This window comes from Oncorhynchus tshawytscha, linkage group LG05, assembly GCF_018296145.1.
Source record: "Oncorhynchus tshawytscha isolate Ot180627B linkage group LG05, Otsh_v2.0, whole genome shotgun sequence".
In the NCBI taxonomy this organism is placed as follows: Eukaryota; Metazoa; Chordata; class Actinopteri; order Salmoniformes; family Salmonidae; genus Oncorhynchus; species Oncorhynchus tshawytscha.
Window position 1 is genome coordinate 19,693,997 of NC_056433.1, and position 21,372 is coordinate 19,715,368.

A 21,372-nucleotide genomic window follows, 5' to 3' on the forward strand; every position below is an offset into this window, starting at 1 on the left:
GGCGGCCCGTCAGGAAGTCCAGTACCCAGTTGCACAGGGCGGGGTCGAGACCCAGGGTCTCGAGCTTGATGACGAGCTTGGAGGGTACTATGGTGTTGAATGCCGAGCTGTAGTCGATGAACAGCATTCTCACATAGGTATTCCTCTTGTCCAGATGGGTTAGGGCAGTGTGCAGTGTGGTTGAGATTGCATCGTCTGTGGACCTATTTGGGCGGTAAGCAAATTGGAGTGGGTCAAGGGTGTCAGGTAGGGTGGAGGTGATATGGTCCTTGACTAGTCTCTCAAAGCACTTCATGATGATGGATGTGAGTGCTACGGGCGGTAGTCGTTTAGCTCAGTTACCTTAGCTTTCTTGGGAACAGGAACAATGGTGGCCCTCTTGAAGCATGTGGGAACAGCAGACTGGTATAGGGATTGATTGAATATGTCCGTAAACACACCGGCCAGCTGGTCTGCGCATGCTCTGAGGGCGCGGCTGGGGATGCCGTCTGGGCCTGCAGCCTTGCGAGGGTTAACACGTTTAAATGTCTTACTCACTTCGGCTGCAGTGAAGGAGAGACCGCATGTTTCCGTTGCAGGCCGTGTCAGTGGCACTGTATTGTCCTCAAAGCGGGCAAAAAAGTTATTTAGTCTGCCTGGGAGCAAGACATCCTGGTCCGTGACTGGGCTGGGTTTCTTCCTGTAGTCCGTGATTGACTGTAGACCCTGCCACATGCCTCTTGTGTCTGAGCCGATGAATTGAGATTCTACTTTGTCTCTGTACTGGCGCTTAGCTTGTTTGATGGCCTTGCGGAGAGAATAGCTGCACTGTTTGTATTCAGTCATGTTACCCAGGTGGATGTAACACTATAAAAAGCTGGTAGTGTATGTTGGTGGTGATTATAGCGTACCAGCAGAACACACAATACCTGAACCCAGGGACACTCCACTGTAGAGGGTTCCCTATAGTTTTTAAATGTGTTAGCTTCCTTGTTTTCTAATTCATCTCTCTCCATCTCAGCAGTTCATGAGACGCGTGCCGCAAAAATGATTTCCGAATTAGGCTAAGCTGGAAAATAAAATAAACCAATAACATAACAGCATTTGAGATGGTCACAACTATGGTGGGCCTATTGCACTAGTGCCAGAAAGCACATTCGAAAATGCATGTTAAATTCAGACCCCTTGACTTTTTCCACATTTTGTTACATTACAGCCTTATTCTAAAATGGATTATATAAAAACATTTCCTCAGCAATCTACACACAATACCCCATAATGACAAATCGAAAAAACAAGTTTTGAACATTTTGCAAATGTATTAAAAATAAAAAACAGAAACACCATATGTAAATAAGTAGTCAGACCCTTTGCTGTGAGACTCAAAGTTGAGCTCAGGTGCATCCTGTTTCCATTTTCTGCAGCATTGAAGGTCCCCAAGAATACAATGGCCTCAATCATTCTTAAATGGAAGAAGTTTGGAACCACCAAGACTCTTCCTAGAGCTGGCCCCCAGGCCAAACTGAGCAATTGGGGGATAAGGGCCTTGGTCAGGGGGGTGACCGAGTTCCTCTGTGGATATGGGAGAGCCTTCCAGAAGGACAACCTTCTCTGCAGCACTCCACCAATCAGGTCTTTATGGTAGAGTGGCGAGACGGAAGCCACTCCTCATTAAAAGGCACATGCCTGGAGGAAACCTGGCACCGTCCCTACGGTGAAGCATGGTGGTGGCAGCATCATGCTGTGGGGATGTTTTTTAGCAGCAGGGACTGAAAGACTAGTCAGGGTCAAGGGAAAGATGAACAGAGCAAAGCACAGAGAGATCCTTGATGGAAACCTGCTCCAAAGCAATCAGGACCTCAGACTGGCACAAAGGTTCACCTTCCAACAGGACAACGACCCTAAGCACAGAGCCAAGACAACGCAGGAGTGGCTTCGGGACAAGTCTCTGAATGTCCTTGAGCGGCCCAGCCAGAGCCCGGTCTTGAACCTGATAGAACATCTCTGGAGAGATCTGAAAATAGCTGTGCAGTAACTCTCCCCATCCAAATCAAATCAAATTTTATTTGTCACATACACATGGTTAGCAGATGTTAATGCAAGCGTAGCGAAATGCTTGTGCTTCTAGTTCCGACAATGCAGTAATAACTAACGAGTAATCTAACCTACCAATTTCACAACAACTACCTTATACACACTAGTGTAAAGGGATGAAGAAAATGTACATAGACATATGAATAAGTGATGGTACAGAACGGCATAGGCAAGATGCAGTAGATGGTATCGAGTACAGTATATACATATGAGATGAGTAATGTAGGGTATGTAAACATATAAAAGTGACATTGTTTAAAGTGGCTAGTGATACATGTATTACATAAAGATGGCAAGATGCAGTAGATGGTATCGAGTACAGTATATACATATGAGATGAGTAATGTAGGGTATATAAACATATAAAAGTGACATTGTTTAAAGTGGCTAGTGATACATGTATTACATAAAGATGGCAAGATGCAGTAGATGGTATAGAGTACAGTATATACATATGACATGAGTAATGTAGGGTATGTAAACATTATATTAAGTGGCATTGTTTAAAGTGGCTAGTGATACATTTTTTACATACATTTTTTCAATATTAAAGTGGCTGGAGTTGAGTCAGTATGTTGGCAGCAGCTACTCAATGTTAGTGGTGGCTGTTTAACAGTCTGATGGCCTTGAGATAGAAGCTGTTTTTCAGTCTCTCGGTCCCAGCTTTGATGCACCTGTACTGACCTCGCCTTCTGAATGATAGCGGGGTGAACAGGCAGTGGCTCGGGTGGTTGTTGTCCTTGATGATCTTTTGGCCTTCCTGTGACATCGGGTGGTGTAGGTGTCCTGGAGGGCAGGTAGTTTGCCCCCGGTGATGCGTTGTGCAGACCTCACTACCCTCTGGAGAGCCTTACGGTTGTGGGCGGAGCAGTTGCCGTACCAGGCAGTGATACAGCCCGACAGGATGCTCTCGATTGTGCATCTGTAAAAGTTTGTAAGTGCTTTTGGTGACAAGCCGAATTTCTTCAGCCGCCCGAGGTTGAAGAGGCGCTGCTGCGTCTTCTTCGCCACGCTGTCTGTGTGGGTGGACCAATTCAGTTTGTATGTGATGTGTACGCCGAGGAACTTAAAACTTATTACCCTCTCCACTACTGTCCCGTCGATGTGGATAGGGGGGTGCGCCCTCTGCTGTTTCCTGAAGTCCATGATCATCTCCTTTGTTTTGCTGACGTTGAGTGTGAGGTTATTTCCCTGACACCACACTCCGAGGGCCCTCACCTCCTCCCTGTAGGCCATCTTGTCGTTGTTGGTAATCAAGCCTACCACTGTAATTTCGTCTGCAAACTTGATGATTGAGTTGAGGGCGTGCATGGCCACGCAGTCGTGGGTGAACAGGGAGTACAGGAGAGGGCTCAGAACGCACCCATGTGGGGCCCCAGTGTTGAGGATCAGCGGGGTGGAGATGTTGTTACCTACCCTCAACACCTGGGGGTGGCCCGTCAGGAAGTCCAGTACCCAGTTGCACAGGGCGGGGTCGAGATCCAGGGTCTCGAGCTTGATGACGAGTTTGGAGGGTACTGTGTTGTTAAATGCTGAGCTGTAGACGATGAACAGTATTCTCACATAGGTATTATTCCTCTTGTCCAGGTGGGTTAGGGCAGTGTGGTTGCGATTGCATCGTCTGTGGACCTATTGGGGCGGGAAGCAAATTGGAGTGAGTCTAGGGTGTCAGGTAGGGTTGAGATGATATGGTCCTTGACTAGTCTCTCAAAGCGCTTCATGATTACAGAAGTAGTCGTTTAGCTCAGTTACCTTAGCTTTCTTGGGAAGAGGAACAATGGTGGAAATCTTGAAGCATGTGGGAACAGCAGACTGGGATAAGGATTGATTGAATATGTCCGTAAACACACCAGCCAGCTGGTCTGCACATGCTCTGAGGACGCGCACACCAGCCAGCTGGTCTGCACATGCTCTGAGGACGCGGCTGGGGATGCCGTCTGGGCCTTCAGCCTTGCGAGGGTTAACACGTTTAAATGTTTTACTCACGCCGGTTGCAATGAAGGAGAGGCCGCAGGTTTTGGTAGCGGTCCGAGTCAGTGGCACTGTATTGTCCTCAAAGCGAGCAAAGAAGTTGTTTAGTCTGTCTGGGAGCAAGACATCCTGGTCTGCGACGGGGCTGGTTTTCTTTTTTGTAATCCGTGATTGACTGTAGACCCTACCACATACCTCTTGTGTCTGAGCCGTTGAATTGCAACCTGACCGAGCTTGAGAGCATCTGCAGAGAAGAATGAGAGAAACTCCCGAAATGCAGGTGTGCCAAGCTTATAGCGTCATACCCAAGAAGACTCGATGCTGTAATCCCTGCCAAAGGTGCTTCAACAAAGTACTGAGTAAAGGGTCTGAATACTTATGAAAATGTGATATTTCATTTTATTTCTTATAAATTAGCAAACATTTCTGAAAACCTGTTTTTGCTTTGTCATTTTGGGGTATTGTGTGTAGACCGATGAGGGAAAAAAATATGTAATACATTTTAGAATAAGGCTGTAATGTAACAAAACGTGGAAAAAGTCAAGGGGTCTGAATACTTTCCAAGGGCACTGTATTTCTACTTTCCCTTTAAGGTCACCTCAGGACTTGGGCTACAGGTGGCCTAGAGTTTAGAGCATTGGGCCAGTAACATAAGGTCGTTGGTTCTAATACCCAAGCCTACAAGGTGAAAAATCTGTCGATGTGCCCATGAGCAAACCATAATTTTCTCCGGGGGCACTGTACTACTACTACTACTACTATGGCTGCACATATCCAGTGCATGTGACAATAAAACATCTATTTTTTTTGTTTGAATTCCTGAAACTCTTTTTCCTGGTAATTTTATTGGGTCAAAATACTGGATAACTAATAGACAACAACTAAAACAAACCAGAAACCTTCACAATATATTTGATCGAAAACAATTAATTATTGAAGCCGCTGATGTTTATTAGGTAGAAGTAGTTTTCCAAGAAAACAAACCAACCCCATCAACGGAAAAAATAGAAAGAGGAAAAAGGCCATTTAAATGCAGAGGCAATTGCCAATCTAATTTGTACTTGTACCTGTAGGCGAGGACATTCTCATTTCATTAAGATGTTTGGAGGAAACGGCGTAAACACAATAGAGGAGGTCTGGAGTAACTGACACACAAAATGTCTTCTTTCAACTAAAAAACTATAAATATGCTTCCAATAAAATGCATAGTAGCCTGCGGAAGGTTTCGGCATGGCAGGCAGGCTGACTCTCTCATTTAGGGCATCATAACGGAGGAGTGAAGATAGAGCTAGTTGGACTGAGCAGGTTGTGTGTGTGTGTGTGTGTGTGTGTGTGTGTGTGTGTGTGTGTGTGTGTGTGTGTGTGTGTGTGTGTGTGTGTGTGTGTGTGTGTGTGTGTGTGTGTGTGTGTGTGTGTGTGTGTGTGTGTGTGTGTGTGTGTGTGTGTGTGTGTGTGTGTGTGAGTGAGTGAGTGAGTGAGTGAGTGAGTGAGTGAGTGAGTGAGTGAGTGAGATGCAGAGGAATCTTTCATCAGCTGGCATTATTGCTTCTCCCCAAGCAGCCCATCCATCATCTGTGTGGTGACAGTGTGGAATGATATCGCCGAGCCCTCGCATTACTGCTCCTTGAACCTTGTCTCATCCATCTCTCACATCCTTCAGCAGGCCACGCTAATAAACATCCGCCTTGCAGTCGCACAACTTACTGACTGGCCAACCTGCAGCTCAACTCTGCTGTGACTGGTCTAACCCAGCCCCAAGCAGCCCATTCTAATAGTAATTGATTTTCATTTATTTCCGATATAGACGACAGTCTCCAAGGCAGTATGATAAAAAAACAAACAGTGGGAGGAGAGAGAGAGCTGCAGCAACTTCATTTCATGCTGGAGGAAACGTTCGGGTCCGCTCTGGCTTTTTCAAAAAGCTAATGACAAGATCTGAGAAATGACAGTGACAGGGCAGGCCTTGGAACAACAAAGCGCACACAGCAATCTCCATCTGACTGATGCTGTTATAGGACACAGAGGAGTGATCCCTTCCACCATCTGTCTCCCCCACCTTACCTCCAGCATGCAGACACTGTTTGGGCAGGCGGTATTAGGCTATCATCTACAAGGTGACAATCATTCTGCCTCTCAAACCCTGTGGTTAACCAGCAAACATAGTCCACAAGCCCTCATGGCTTGGAATCAATCCAGTTTCATATTCATATCCTTAGAAAAATCTGTTCCGTTCTTGGTGTTTCTCTTTTCTGTGCATTCCAAGTTCTTCCTTTGGCATCATTATGAGGCTTCATCAGAGTTTAACAATCTCTCTTTGAGCCTGAGGTTGTCAAGCAGGAGCCTTTCTTCAGTGTGGGATGAGCTGGCAGTTATCAAGTTTGAATCTACTTTTAAGCAGAAAATATCTCGCAGCCTGCCTCTCTGCTGACAGTCGTGTCTGCCACCAATCAGCCAGTTTGTTTACGGCAGGGAACCACACTGTCCCCCACACATACACACCAGGGGAGATGACAGCACACTATCTACACAACAGTTATTAAAGTGTACACACACACATACATGCACAAGAAGACAACAGACTAGAACTCCTTAGATTAAGTACATATTTCACATCAGGTTTCCTGATCATAGAGCCTTGGATAAGATATGAAATTGAAATACCATATTGAAAATTGCACCTAAGGTCACCTCAGCAATCATTTCAATAAGCCGTAAGAAATAACTTTAACGATCAAAGCCGTGAACGGGTTTCTTTCATTTGTTAAAGCAGAGCTCAACAGGCATGTTTGTTTTAGGCTCTGTTCCAATGAGCAACCTTGTCAATAAAGTTTAGATTCTACTAGGAATGGGGCAACATGATTACTCAAAAAGCTCTGGGAGCCACGCATACCTCATGACAAAGTCAATTGTGCTCCACAGTGTGTTGTTTCTTTCACCGCTGGGGGACACATAGATCAATAGTTCTTCTGTGAAAGGAATTTGCCACTGAAATTTTCATTTGTTACAAAGGGGACCAAAATAGCCGGCAGCATCCTCTGTCACTTCGGCTTTGGCAGAGCAGCCACTAATAAACTACTACCCTTAGGTCATAAACGACAATGGGCAACTCCATGCCAGCTCTCATTATGGGCCGCCCGTATCAATGGCCCCAAAATTTCCTTTAAAATTACCATCTTTCGGATCGGTGTAGCAGGATGTCTGCTTTCAAGCGCTAGTGAGATATTGGACCTGTCAGTGCAGTTAATGTTGAACTACCTTCTAACACCAGGGTTCTGGGACCCTCTGGCCCAAGCTAAAAATAAGATTTGCTTTACCGATGCAAAAAAACTGGCCTTCCCTTCCTCTTGGTTGGGGGCGGAGGTAGGAACTTTGAAGAAGCCAAGATTGATTGTCTGCACTAATTCTCTGTGTGGCTGGAGATATGCAGAGCAGCTCAGAGAGAGAGAGAAAAACGTCTCCTGATTATGAGGTGTCTGTTGAAGCATGGCTGGGAGCCAAGCCTCTCTGCTCTCTCCACTGACCACATCTGAGAAGCATTTCCACAAGCAGACTTCAGACATCAGGATATGAGAACTTGTGTAATTATTCTCCCTTTTGGTGATTCTCATTTGAATATCCAAATAATATTCAAATTCCTCTGCCTGAATAAACATATGCTAGTTGTGTGTTCCCTCACATATGTATTTTTGATATCTGCATAATGTTTATGAAGGAATATTTTTGGAGTTTTGCAACTGAGTTCAAAACTACAATTGACAAAACTGATGTATACTATTTATTGTAATCAAATACTTTACAATCAGTCAAATAAATATGGTAGATTTATGAGGTAATAATCAGATGCGCATGGATGAATTTACATACCAAAATATCATCTGATGAGGACACACATACCTCTGACGATGAGTCCAGCGAAGTTGGACACACCAGATCCTCTCTCTGACTGGGTGACACATCGGTAAAGGTCTTGGTCCAGACTAGTCACTTCCTTGAGTCTAAACGAGGCAGCGAACCGCCTGTGGTTGATGTTCTTAGTTGACGCCACGGGAATGTCCTCCCCATTTCTCCTCTGCAAGATAAAAACATTAAGGAAAACATATGTGTTTGTACTTATTGGAAGGACGTTGCCTTAAATCGGGAAGATGACGGATTACTTATTAAAAACAGAAAGTTTGTAAAATCTTTCAAACATCAAGGATGCGTCTGGCTGATAGCACATAAAAGTGTATCTCGGCGGGAGCCAATGAATGGGTCTGTTAAAGCACCCAGAGCTTATCATCACTGGGATCGTTATCAGACAAGTTTGATGTCAACAGCAGTGCCTCTTTTACATTTTCACCTCCACAACCGCCGGCACCGAAAAGGTCACATCGCCTCTCTCACTTTTCCACCCAGTGATCCATGAGAGGAGTTCTCTTATTCCCTCTCTACCTCCTTCTCACCTCCATCCCTCCCGCGCTCTATTTCTGTGAGTCTTATCAGTTCACCCTAGGCTTTAGGGAGGGCTTAGATCATGCCCTCACCTGAACAGTAATTTTCCCGCAGCCCTAGCTGACAAAATTGATTTTACTACATTCTTTCTTAATAGAAATTTCCCCCCAAAAGACGTGGCATTTCCTTGAGCCAGGTATTGGACTTGAGAGGAGGTAGAGAGGTGTTTCAGTTATGAGGACACAATGCTCAGTGATATCCTGAGTGATGAATTGTACTGTGGGATAATTTTAAGGTTACTCTTTGTCAGTTGGTGTGATCCATAAACAACAGTTTGACCCGCATCCTTATAAATCAATCCAGAGGTTCAACACCATTATCCCAGAAACCCTAGACCCACTCCAATTTGCATACCACCCCAACATATCCATAGATGATGCAATCTCTATTGCACTCCACACTGCCCTTTCCCACCTGGACAAAAATGTGAAAATGCTATTCATTGACTACAGCTCAGCGTTCAACACCATAGTGCCCTCAAAGCTCATCAATAAGCTAAGGTCCCTGTGACTAAACACCTCCCTCTGCAACTGGATCCTGGACTTCCTGACGGACCGCCCCCAGTTGGTAAGGGTAGGTAACAACGATCACGATCCTCAACACAGGGGCCCCTCAGGGGTGCATGCTCAGTCCGCTTCTGTACTCCCTGTTCACTCATGACTGCACGGCCAGGCACGACTCCAACACCATCATTACATTTGCAGATGACACAACAGTGGTAGGCCTGATCACAGAAAACGATGAGAAAGCCTATAGGGAGGAGGTAAAAGACCTGGCCGTGTGGTGCCAGGACAACAACCTCTCCCTCAACATGATCAAGACAAAGGAGATGATTGTGGACTACAAGAAAAAGAGGACCGAGCACGCCACCATTCTCATCGACAGGGCTGTAGTGGAGCAGGACGAGAGCTTAAAGTTCCTTGGTGTCCACATCACCAACAAACTAACATGGTCCACGCACATCAAGACAGTCGTGAAGATGGCACGACAAAACCTATTGCCCCTCGGGAGACTAAAAAGATTTGGCATGGGTCCTCAGATCCTCAAAAGGTTCTACAGCTGCACCATCGAGAGCATCACTGGTTGCATCACTGCCAGGTATGGCAACTGCTCGGCCTCTGACCGCAAGGCACTACAGAGGGTAGAGGTCGACCGATTAAATCGGAATGGCCGATTAATTAGGGCCAATTTCGAGTTTTCCTAACAAATCGGTCATTTTTGGACACCGATCATGGCCGATTACATTTCACGCCACAAGGCGACTGCGTGGCAGGCTTACTACCTGTTATGCGAGTGCAGCAAGAAGCCAAGGTAAGGTACTAGCTAGCATTAAATGCATCTTATAAAAAACAATCAATCAATCTTAATATAATCACTAGTTAACTACACATGGTTGATGATTTTACTAGTTTATCTAGCTTGTCCTGCGTTGCATATAATCGATGCGGTGCCTGTTAATTTGTCATTGAATCACAGCCTACTTCGCCAAATGGGTGATTTAACAAGCGCATTCGCGAAAAAAGCACTGTGGTTACACCAATGTGTACCTAACCATAAACATCACGCCTTTCTTAAAATCAATACACAAGTATATATTTTTAAACCTGCATATTATGTTAAAATTGCCTGCTAACATGAATTTATTTTAACTAGGGAAATTGTGTCACTTCTCTTGTGTTCTGTGCAACAGAGTCAGGGTATATGCAGCAGTTTGGGCCGCCTGGCTCGTTGCGAACTGTGTGAAGACCATTTCCTCCTAACAAAGACAGCCAACTTCGCCAAACGGGGGATGATTTCACAAAAGCACATTTGCGAAAAAAGCACAATCGTTGCATGAATGTACCTAACCATAAACATCAATGCCTTTCTTAAAATCAATACACAGAAGTACACTGCTCAAAAAAATAAAGGAAACACTAAAATAACACATCCTAGATCTGAATGAATGAAATATTCTTATTAAATACTTTTTTCTTTACATAGTTGAATGTGCTGACAACAAAATCACACAAAAATTATCAATGGAAATCAAATTTATCAACCCATGGGAGGTCTGGAATTGGAGTCACACTCAAAATCAAAGTGTAAAACCACACTACAGGCTGATCCAACTTTGATGTAATGTCCTTAAAGCAAGTCAAAATGAGGCTCAGTAATGTGAGTGGCCTCCACGTGCCTGTATGACCTCCCTACAATGCCTGGCATGCTCCTGATGAGGCCAACTCCTGGACAGTCTGTGGTGCAACGGATGGAGCGAGACATGATGTCCCAGATGTGCTCAATTGGATTCAGGTCTGGGGAACGGGCGGGCTAGTCCATAGCATCAATGCCTTCCTCTTGCAGGAACTGCTGACACACTCCAGCCACATGAGGTCTAGCATTGTCTTGCATTAGGAGGAACCCAGGGCCAACCGCACCAGCATATGGTCTCACAAGTGGTCTGAGGATCTCATCTCGGTACCTAATGGCAGTCAGCTTACCTCTGGTGAGCATATGGAGGGCTGTGCGGCCCCCCAAAGAAATGCCACCCCACACCATGACTGACCCACCGCCAAACCGGTCATGCTGGAGGATGTTGCAGGCAGCAGAACGTTCTCCACGGCGTCTCCAGACTCTGTCACGTCTGTCACGTGCTCAGTGTGAACCTGCTTTCATCTGTGAAGAGCACATGGCGCCGGTGGCGAATTTGCCAATCTTGGTGTTCTCTGGCAAATGCCAAACATCCTGCACGGTGGTGGGCTGTAAGCACAACCCCCACCTGTGGACGTCAGATCCTCATACCACCCTCATGGAGTCTGTTTCTGACCGTTTGAGCAGACACATGCACATTTGTTGCCTGCTGGAGGTCATTTTGCAGTGCTCTGGCAGTGCTCCTCCTTGCACAAAGGCGGAGGTAGCGGTCCTGATGCTGGGTTGTTGCCCTCCTACGGCCCTTTATTTTTTTTTTGAGCAGTGTATATATTTTTAAACCTGCATATTTAGTTAAAAGAAATTCATGTTAGCAGGCAATATTAAACTAGGGAAATTGTGTCACTTCACATCAGGGTATATGCAACAGTTTGGGCCACCTGGCTCGTTGTGAACTAATTTGCCAGAATTTTACGTAATTATGACAAAACATTGAAGATTGTGCAATGTAACAGTAATATTTAGACTTATGGATGCCACCCGTTAGATAAAATACAGAACGGTTCCGTATTTCACTGAAAGAATAAACGTTTTGTTTTCAAAATGATAGTTTCCAGATTTTACCATATTAATGACCTAAGGCTCGTATTTCTGTATGTTATTATATTGTAATTAAGTCTATGATTTGATAGAGCAGTCTGACTGAGCGGTGGTAGGCAGCAGCAGGCTCGTAAGCATTAATTCAAACAGCACTTTACTGTGTTTGCCTGCAGTTCTTCGCAATTCTTCAAGCATTGCGCTGTTTATGACTTCAAGCCTATCAACTACCGAGATTGGGCTGGCAATACTAAAGTACATATTAGAACATCCAATAGTCAAAGGTATATGAAATAAAAAATGGTATAGAGAGAAATAATCCTATAATAACTACAACCTAATACTTCTTACCTGGCAATATTGAAGACTCATGTTAAAAGGAACCACCAGCTTTCAAATGTTCTCATGTTCTGAGCAAGGAACTTAAACGTTATCTTTATTACATGGCACATATTGCACTTTTACTTTCTTCTCCAACACTTTGTTTTTGCATTATTTAAACCAAATTGAACATGTTTCATTATTTATTTGAGACTAAATTGATTTTATTGATGTATTATATTAAGTTAAAATAAAAGCGTTCAACCTCTAATAGAGGGTAGTGTGAACGGCCTAGTATATCACTGGGGCCAAGCTTCCTGCCATCCAGGACCTCTATACCAGGCGGTGACAGAGGAAGGCCCTAAAAATTGTCCAAGACTTCAGCCACTCTAGTCATAGACTGTTCTCTCTGCTACCGCATGGCAAGCGGTATCGGTAGCGCCAAGTCTAGGTCTTAGAGGCTTCTAAACAGCTTCTAGCCCCAAGCCATAAGACTCCTGAACATCGAGCCAAATGGCAACCCAGGCTAGTTACTTTAATAACGCTACCTACATATACATACTACCTTAAATAACCGGTGCCCCCACACATTGACTCTGTATCGGTACCCCTCCCCTGTATATAGTCTCGCTATTGTTATTTCACTGCTGCTTTTTAATTACTTGTTACTTTAAACTGTTATTCTTACCTGTATTTTTTTTAAACTGCATTGTTGGTCAGGGACTCGTAAGTAAGCATTTCACTGTAAGGTCTACTGTTGTATTTGGCACATGTGACTATTAACATTGGATTTGATCTGTACAGTGGCTAGCCCTGCTCCCAATCCCAGTCCATACCTGCAGCCACAGCCTGTTGTTCACGGTATCCCGGCCGGTGGCGATGCACTGGAATGTGGCGTTCTGCCCGGCGTTGACTTCCACATCTCCCAGGCGCAGGAAGTGAGGCGATTTATCTATGGGGAAGAAAACAATTACAACAGTCATAAACGCAGAGCACACAACATGATCAATGCAGCCCTGCGGTTTCCCAGCACCCCCCTTTTCTCGCCATGTCAGACGGCAAGTCCTAGTAACTACCTCATCTGTCACACAAACACAGCCAGAGCTGAGTGGGTGAAGTGGTTACTGGTAAACACTTTCAATAAACATACACCGCTGCTGGGAACAGCCTGGATTATTACAATACACACTTGCACCTCAAGTCAAAAGATACTAGTGTTCTAAGAGGGCTGTGGGACAACAGGAAAAAGGAAAGGAAACCTATGTGGTCTGGAAATAAAATACCCAACAACAACATTAAACTAACAAGAGAAGGATGGAGTCTTTTTTGGAAAAAATAATATTAACAAGCAGAGTTCTGATATGGACAGCTAAATTATTCATGGTGATTTGGAAGGTTGGCAGCCCAGATGCTGCGTGGTAGTCTGGAGCGGTGCCAGCAGTAATTGAGCACACGTAACTAGGAGGAACATTTACGAAACAGCGCTAAACTCTGAACACAACAGGACCAAAACGGTTGTCTGGCTTCACACTGTTGTTAATGTCCAGGGATCCTCGTTACAGATTACCTAACGAGCCAAACGATGGCTTGGCTATTCATACTTTGAATACATTAACTATGACTTCATCAATGTATAGAGACACCAAGTTTTTCTCTCTGCAACTACAAAGACACGTTCAAGTTTAAAATTGATGCATTTAAAATGAATTATCTTTCTTCGATTTGACTTTGAGAAGGAAAACTCAGTGCCTGTAGTTGTTCTTGTATTTTTTATTCGTGTTTTGGAGTGATTCTGAATTTAATTGTATTCTATAATCAAGCAGTGAATTCAAGTCACAGCCGCAAGGTAATCCTCCAAATTACCCTTCATACTCTGGTGGAAAAACTGATTAGGGATATTTTATGCACATACCATACATACAAAGAGACAGCGTCGTAGACTGCGAGAGCACTACAGTGTGAGATCGAGGCCATTGTGAAGAGAGAAGAAAAGAGGAGATAATCCAATGGACTAGTGATAGGACCTTAGAAAAATACCCAAAAATAGTGATTTAACTCATTTGACTCTAGGGACTATTGCTAAAATAGAGACTGTAAATCACTGTGTCCAATGGTTTGTCAGCTTGGGTGAGTGCTTAGCTAGTTCATTATCATCAGTGCAATGGGTGGATAGAAGCTGGGTGGTTCAGCACACACTAATTTCACACAGAGCTTAGTTAGAGATCCATCCTAGCGTCAGTGCTGCTGAAGAGCTGCAAGCTTCTCTTGAGACAGGGATCAGGAAGAGGACATGGTGCAAAAGAAAATGGCATTTGCTGATTATCCCCTGTTGGTCCCAATCAAGAGCATTTGTTACTGAAGAGCAACCATGCACTTACTAGGACTATGATTGCTTTACTATAGCACTCACGAAACACTCCAAAGTAGTAAATGGTTGAATGATGGAGAGGGAAGGGTAATTATTATTTCATTATTATTGTTAAATCCAACAGAAATGACCCTCTGGAGTGACGCTATTAGCAGATTATCTCCAAATTAGCCTGGGACGTACCAGTCCCCTGAGTCAATCCACTTACCCCACTGCCAAATGAGGGGTGGCTAGTGCTCAGTACTGCTCACTGCTCAGATCATTTCTCTGGATGCAGCTGTCAATTTAAATTAATGCTGTTACTGTGGAGGCTAGGGCTGTGTCCAAAATGGCATCCTATTCCCTTCATAGTGCACTAAAGGGCTCTGGCCAAAAGTAGTGCACTATGTAGGGAATAGGGTGCCATTTGGGGTGTAACCTAGGAGGTAGCAGGACAGGATGCATGACTGGACACACTGGACTGCACCAGTCTAGTCCTCAAAAGGTGTAGGGTACCTAAACCAGCCATTTTACCCACCATTTAGAATTAACTGTCACAACTAACCATGCTGGTTATAAAGGTTTGTTACGCTGTTCAAAAGGATTACAGTCCTAGTTAGGAGCTCTTCTCAGTGAAGGTGAAATCACTACCCCTGTGGTTGCTGGTGCTCCTAATTGGGATATCTTTACATTATTTCATGTTTAATCCTGGATAGACTATATAACTGAGGGAATTGTAAAATCCAAATATCTCAATGTTCAGGTTGGATCCCATCGATGTGTAAGAGTATGAATACAAAGCAAACAACTGTGGACACACACACACACTTTTTTTTAACTGACATTTCTTATTCAATAATGAAAAGTCTATTCTTTCTAATGGCGTCTCAGATTCTTGGCATCTGTAGAAACTGTCGGAAACATGCTTAACTGTGTCTTTGTAAAATGGTCTCTGGATGAAAATGAAGAAATCCACAAATATATTTAATGGTCAGGTTATCAGGAAGCCAGGGATTTTTTTAAGGTTAACGTTCAAGTACCTCATTGTGCTGAAGTGGGTGGAAGCCAGCTATTACAACCCATAAAGCCATGCTGAGAGAGCACAATTATCCTTTATTACACGGAAGATTCATTTATTAGTATATTTATTTATTCCCTCCTGCGCCAACACTGATGTTTTCAAATGCAGGTCAGCCCACTTTATTATCTTCCAGCAGCAAACCTTGCTCACCTCATCCTTCCCCTCTACCAGGTCACCTTCTTATCTTAATTTTCAGAGCAACAAAAAACCCATCAGCAGCAATGCAGGAGTGTCTGGTAATTACTGCCTGTGTAATGACTTACCACATGGATAGCTCAGAACCTGGATGTCATCAATCGCAATGAAGCCGGTCTTCCCGTCCGAGACCTCCGCCTCAAATATGACCTATCAGAAAGAGAGAGAGAGAGAGGACGGAGGGGGAGAGAGGATGTTAACAACGCTTATTTCCATCAAGTTTTCTCAGATTGATCCCCAATGCTCCATCATTCTGTCCAGGACACTTGTAGGTTCCGACAAGAAGCTGTGTGGTACATCCGCTGTGGGCACTTTATGGTGACGTGGGATGTGATCGTAAACTGAAATCAGTCTTGCACACAGATGGGAAAAAAGGACCAGTTTTGTGGGCAGAACATATGGTTCAGCCTTAATAGGTTGACACACAATGTAAACCCGAGTTTAATGTGTATACCTTTGTGTGAGGGCTAGCAGGCAATGTCTTACATGCATGGCAGTTTTCAATTGCTGCATCCACAATACAAATTGATGGATGGGCCTCTTCGTCCAACTCACCAAAAATGTGGTTATTTGTTAGAATGTACCCAGCTTGTACTAAAGAAAAAGACAGAGTCCATCACCCTTATCTGCCCTTAGGATATATCAAACTGGCTCACATGGTATTGTTCTATTCTGGACACATAAGTATGTGTTGGAGGGCCACATAAGTAAGTGTTGGAGGGCCAACGAGAACAGATGTACATTTCTATAAATGGTCAATTCAAAAGGTTTTGCCTCCACTTGAAGCTGATTATAGAAAATAACCCTTCAACATTGTGTGCACTTTGTTTTTCACAGAACACAACCTTAAATTAATCTTTCTTAGAATTCACAATGTACTAAATCTATTGTGAGATCTAAAGGACAATTTACAGCTGAATCCTGATCCCCTGAATTACTAAGCATGACTTTCAGCAAGAAAAGAGAGAGAGACAGAATAAACATTTACAGTAATAGTTCATGCCAGCTGCAGCCTAGCTCTAGCTTAAGGGTGGGCAACTGGCGGTCATGTGACGCCCCTTTTGTAAGCCTGCGTGTGAATTCCCCACCCCCCAAAAAAGGCTCAACATACTGTTTTAGTATTTAGTAGGATCCCCAATTAGCTAGTGCCGAGGCAGCGGCTACTCTTCCTGGGTCAAAAAGGAAACACAACAAAATAAAATACATAATATATATAAATATACATACACACTGTAGCACTACATTTACATGACAATTTAGCAGACGCTCCTCATCCAGAGTGACCCACAACTAGTGTATTCATCTTAAGATAGCCAGGCGAGACAACCACACATCACAGTCGTATCACATACATAATACAATACATAATGCAAAGCAAAACACAGTTGTGTTGTTCTTTTTTCTGTTTTTTTCATCTGGTTTTATTGCTAGCTTGAGTTACCTGCGATGGCAGAGGGTTCCATTTAGTCATGGCTCAATTTAATACTGTGTGTTTCCCAGCCCCTGTTCTGGACAAGGGGACTGTGAAAAGACCTCTGGTTGCATGTCTTGTGTGATACCGATGAATGTCTGAACTGTGTGCCCACTGCTTGAACACAGTTCGGTACCTTCAGCACATCAACACCTCACACAAAGACCAACAGTGATGCAGTCAATCTCTCCTAAACTTTGAGCCAGGGATGATAAGCATGCATTTCATTGACATTCGTCCTCTGTGTACATCAAAGTGCAATACGTGCTGCTCTGTCCTGGAACAACTGCAATTTGCTGCACCTGACCACATAACTGGGCAGTATTCCAGATGCGACAAAACTAGGGCCTTTGGGACCTGTCTGCTTGTCTTAGATGTCAAGAAAGCAGAGCAAGAATAGTAGAATACAAAAAGGTGCCATTTTGAAATGTGGTTTTGCATCAGTAGTTTTAATCTTATGTCAGTCACTGACAGTCACTCAATTAGCCCATGTCAGCAAAAAAATGTACGTTGATAAGTTAGTCTAGCGGCCAACTATCTAAACTTGTAGTAATCATGGTTGAATTAGTGATGGGGGGGGGGCATTTGTATTTGATTTGTGTTTATTATGGTTCGCCATTAGCTGCCAAAGCAGCAGCTACTCTTCCGGGGGTCTGGCAAAATTAAGGCAGTTATACAATTTAAAAAAACATTACAATACATTCATAACAGATTTCACAACACACTAAGTGTGTGCCCTCAGTCCACTACTCCACTACCACATATCTACAACACAAAATCCAGGTGTACGTGTGCATATAGCGCATATGTTATCATGTGTGTATGCATGGAGTTTGTGCATGTTGGTGTTGCTTCACAGTCCTCGCTGTTCCATAAGGTGAATTTGTATAACTTTTAAAAATTTGATTCTACTGCTTACATCAGTTACCTGATGTGGAATAGAGTTCCATGTAGTCATGGATCTATGTAGTACTGTGCACCTCCCATAGTCTGTTCTGGACTTGGGGACTGTGAAGAGACCACTGGTGGTGTGTCTTGTGGGGTATGCATGGGTGCTAGTCGATTAAATAGACAGCTCGGTGCTTTCAACATGTCAATACCTCTCACAAATACAAGTAGTGATGAAGTCAATCTCTCCTACAATTTGAACCAGGAGAGATTGACATGCATATTATTAATGTTTGCTCTCTGTGTACATCCAAGGGCCACCCGTGCTGCTCTCTTTTGAGCCAATTGCAAATGTCCCTCTTCGTGGCACCTGACCACCAATTTTGTTGATAGTACTGTTAAGAAGGTAGAAGGTACTGAACAAAACATATAAATGCAACATGCAACAATTTTACTGAGTTACAGTTCATATAAGGAAATAAGGAAATGTAAATAACTTCATTAGGCCCTAGCCTATGGATTTCACATGACTGAGCAGGGGCGCAGCCATGGGTGGGCATAGGCCCACCAACTGGGGAGCCAGGCCCAGCAAATCAGAATGACTTTTCCCCCACAAAAGGGCATTATTACAGACATAAATACTCCCCAGACAATCCCGAATGTGAAGAAGCCAGATGTGGAGGTCCTGGACTGGCGTAGTTACACGTGGTCTGCGGTTGTGAGGCCAGTTGGACATACTGCCAAATTCTCTAAATAAAATGATGTTGAGGCAGCTTATGGTAGAGAAATTAACATTTAGTTCCCTTGCAACAGCTCTGGCGGACATTCCTGCAGTTAGCATGCCAATTTCACGCTCCTTCAAAACTCTGTGGCACTGTGTTGTGTGACAAAACAGCACATTTTACAGTGCCTTTTATTGTCCCCAGCAAAAGGTGCACCTGTGTAATGATCATGATGTTCAAATCAGCTTCTCGATATGCCACACCAGTCAAGTGGATGGATTATCTTGGCAAAGGAAAAACGTTCACTTACAGGGATGTAAACAAATTTCTGCTTAGAATTTGAGAGAAATATGATTTTTGTGTGTATGTCAGAGATGTTTTATTTCAACTCATAAAACATGGGACCATCATTTTACATGTTGAGTTTATATTTTTGTTCAGTATAGAATTGCAAGAAATTAATACTAAAACCTCCATTTTTTTCTCTCCTCTGTCAAGACGATGGCCGCTAGATTGTTTTGCTTGCAAGGTGAGGGAAACAACATTTTGCTTAGGGTCCCCAAATGGCTAGGGCCGGCTCTGACTACATCTTGGTATGGATGTGGGGACACAGACCCGCGAGCCACTGCGCACCCCATGATGAGTATTTTGTGGCCCCCACCCCCATCAAAGTTGCCCATCCCTGCTCTAGCTTAAAGATGATATTTAGCTTTTAGCTGAGATACATAACCTTTTAAGTGATCTCCCTCTTAATGCATACGATATTGGCTAAACAAATCTTAAACCAGCACTTGCGATAATTCCAATACGAGGATTATGGTATACATTTTGAAGGAAGCAGTGGATCTAAGTACAGTCAGTGCAACCATGGGAATCTGCCATGACCCCCCTTCTATAGATCTACTTTCCACAACTAGTGAAAATGGACAGATGTACTGTATTCGGTTAGCAGATTATTAACTCAATACCATGATCTTATTAGAGCCTGGTCTTACAACATAGATGAACAACAACACCTATTAGTCTTTGGGGTACGAGGTGATAGAGTAGCCATTTCCAAACTACCGATTGCAATTTTCAGTTGTCACAGTAAAGAGAAGAGGCTGGACATCATTGAAAATTGAAGTTGAGAACAAACAAAAAAACAAACTCTGCTGTGACACCCTGTGCTGGAGCAATTATCTTAACTGAGCTAGCTGCAACAGACTAGCCCTTATATCACCCTGCCATAAACCAGTGAGCTCTCCTCAGAGCATCAGCCCCCTGACAGCTCTTTGAAAAGAACAAACTCTGAACCCCTCCAGGTGGGGAGAAGACGGTGACATATTCACAACAGGCTGAGGATGACAGCCAACGGAATAAAAACACTCAGAGTGGATATATGCAAATTGGTGGTTTACATTTGTTCATCCCATTTTGATTTGAGGAACTAAGGAGTTTACTCAGCAGCCCGGTGATAAAGTTAAATTATCCCAAAATGTCTCCACACAATAAATCAATACAGACCAAATGAAAGTCTCTGAAAGGTGAAATACACAGCAAACTCAAATCAAATTATATTTGTCACACGCTTCGTAAACAACATTTGTCGTTGTAATCATCACATACACTGCTGCTACTGTTTAGCATCTGACACTTTAATCCTAGTTAGGCCGGACAAAGTAGAATTAGTGTTTAAACGATGCCCCGCCTCACTTTTCTCCACACACCGAAAACAAAAATCAGATGTGTTCTTTTTTTTGGCCAATAAATGCGTCTTTCTGTTTATAATACACTGTCCGCTCTCCCAAATTGATACCCAAGAGACCAAACAGCCTCAGATCATGTTCAAGCCTCAGATTGGATAGTGAAACACACAGGCTGGCACCTGCAGGCGACGTGCAGATGTTTAATTTCTCCCTCATGCGGTCATGGCAAATTCCTACTATTTATGTGTCCAGGTTAAACGTGGGACGTCCCTCATTATAAACAAACATGTATTAAATGTATGGTTATGCATCATTTTCAGATCTATTAGAAGCGATTAATAGACGAAACAACAATGTAATTTAACCAATTGACTGGCCAGAGATCAGGGCATTCATCAGCAAAGAGCAGGGCAAGCTGATAGTATTTTGGACAACCAAATCGAACTCAAAATGAAATCAAGTGTGTCAGCTGTATAGTGATTTGCGATTCATAACTTACATTTTAACAGTACTACCAGTAGTAGTAGGCCAACCAATAACACCACGACAGAATGCGTTTGAAGTGATGATTAGCCGCCGAGAACAGCTAGCATGTCCAGCAAGGTACATCGCCAGTGGCACTCACACACTTCATGCAGATCAGCAGGTGGGGGCTTTTCGTGGCAGCCATACGAGACAAGGAGGATGCGGTGAGCAAAGTTACTGGGCTCGAATTTAGTCACGCTTTTTCTATATAGATTGACCAGCGTCGTCCGGGTTAGGGTAGGGTTTGGCCGGGACAGACCGTCATTGTAAAATAAGAATTTGTTCTTAACAGACTTGCATAGTTAAAAAAAGGTTAAATAAAACATTTAAATACATTAATTGATTGTTGGGCAACCAATGGGCTGCCAGAACAG

The 21,372-nt window shown here is 43.6% G+C and overlaps 1 protein-coding gene across 14 annotated transcripts in view; it reads right to left on the reverse strand.

Moving 5' to 3' along the window:
* The window catches only part of LOC112250115 (receptor-type tyrosine-protein phosphatase kappa-like), a 163,751-nt gene that overhangs the window by 78,973 nt on the left and 63,406 nt on the right, over positions 1-21,372 (reverse strand). For all 14 annotated transcript variants that reach the window (XM_042321626.1, XM_042321634.1, XM_042321632.1 and 11 more), the window contains 3 exons: positions 15,773-15,854; positions 12,918-13,033; positions 7,939-8,113 (listed from right to left, as the gene is read on the reverse strand). In XM_042321626.1, the coding sequence (XP_042177560.1) occupies positions 7,939-8,113; positions 12,918-13,033; positions 15,773-15,854 (373 nt within the window). The remainder of the gene's footprint in view (positions 1-7,938; positions 8,114-12,917; positions 13,034-15,772; positions 15,855-21,372) is intronic.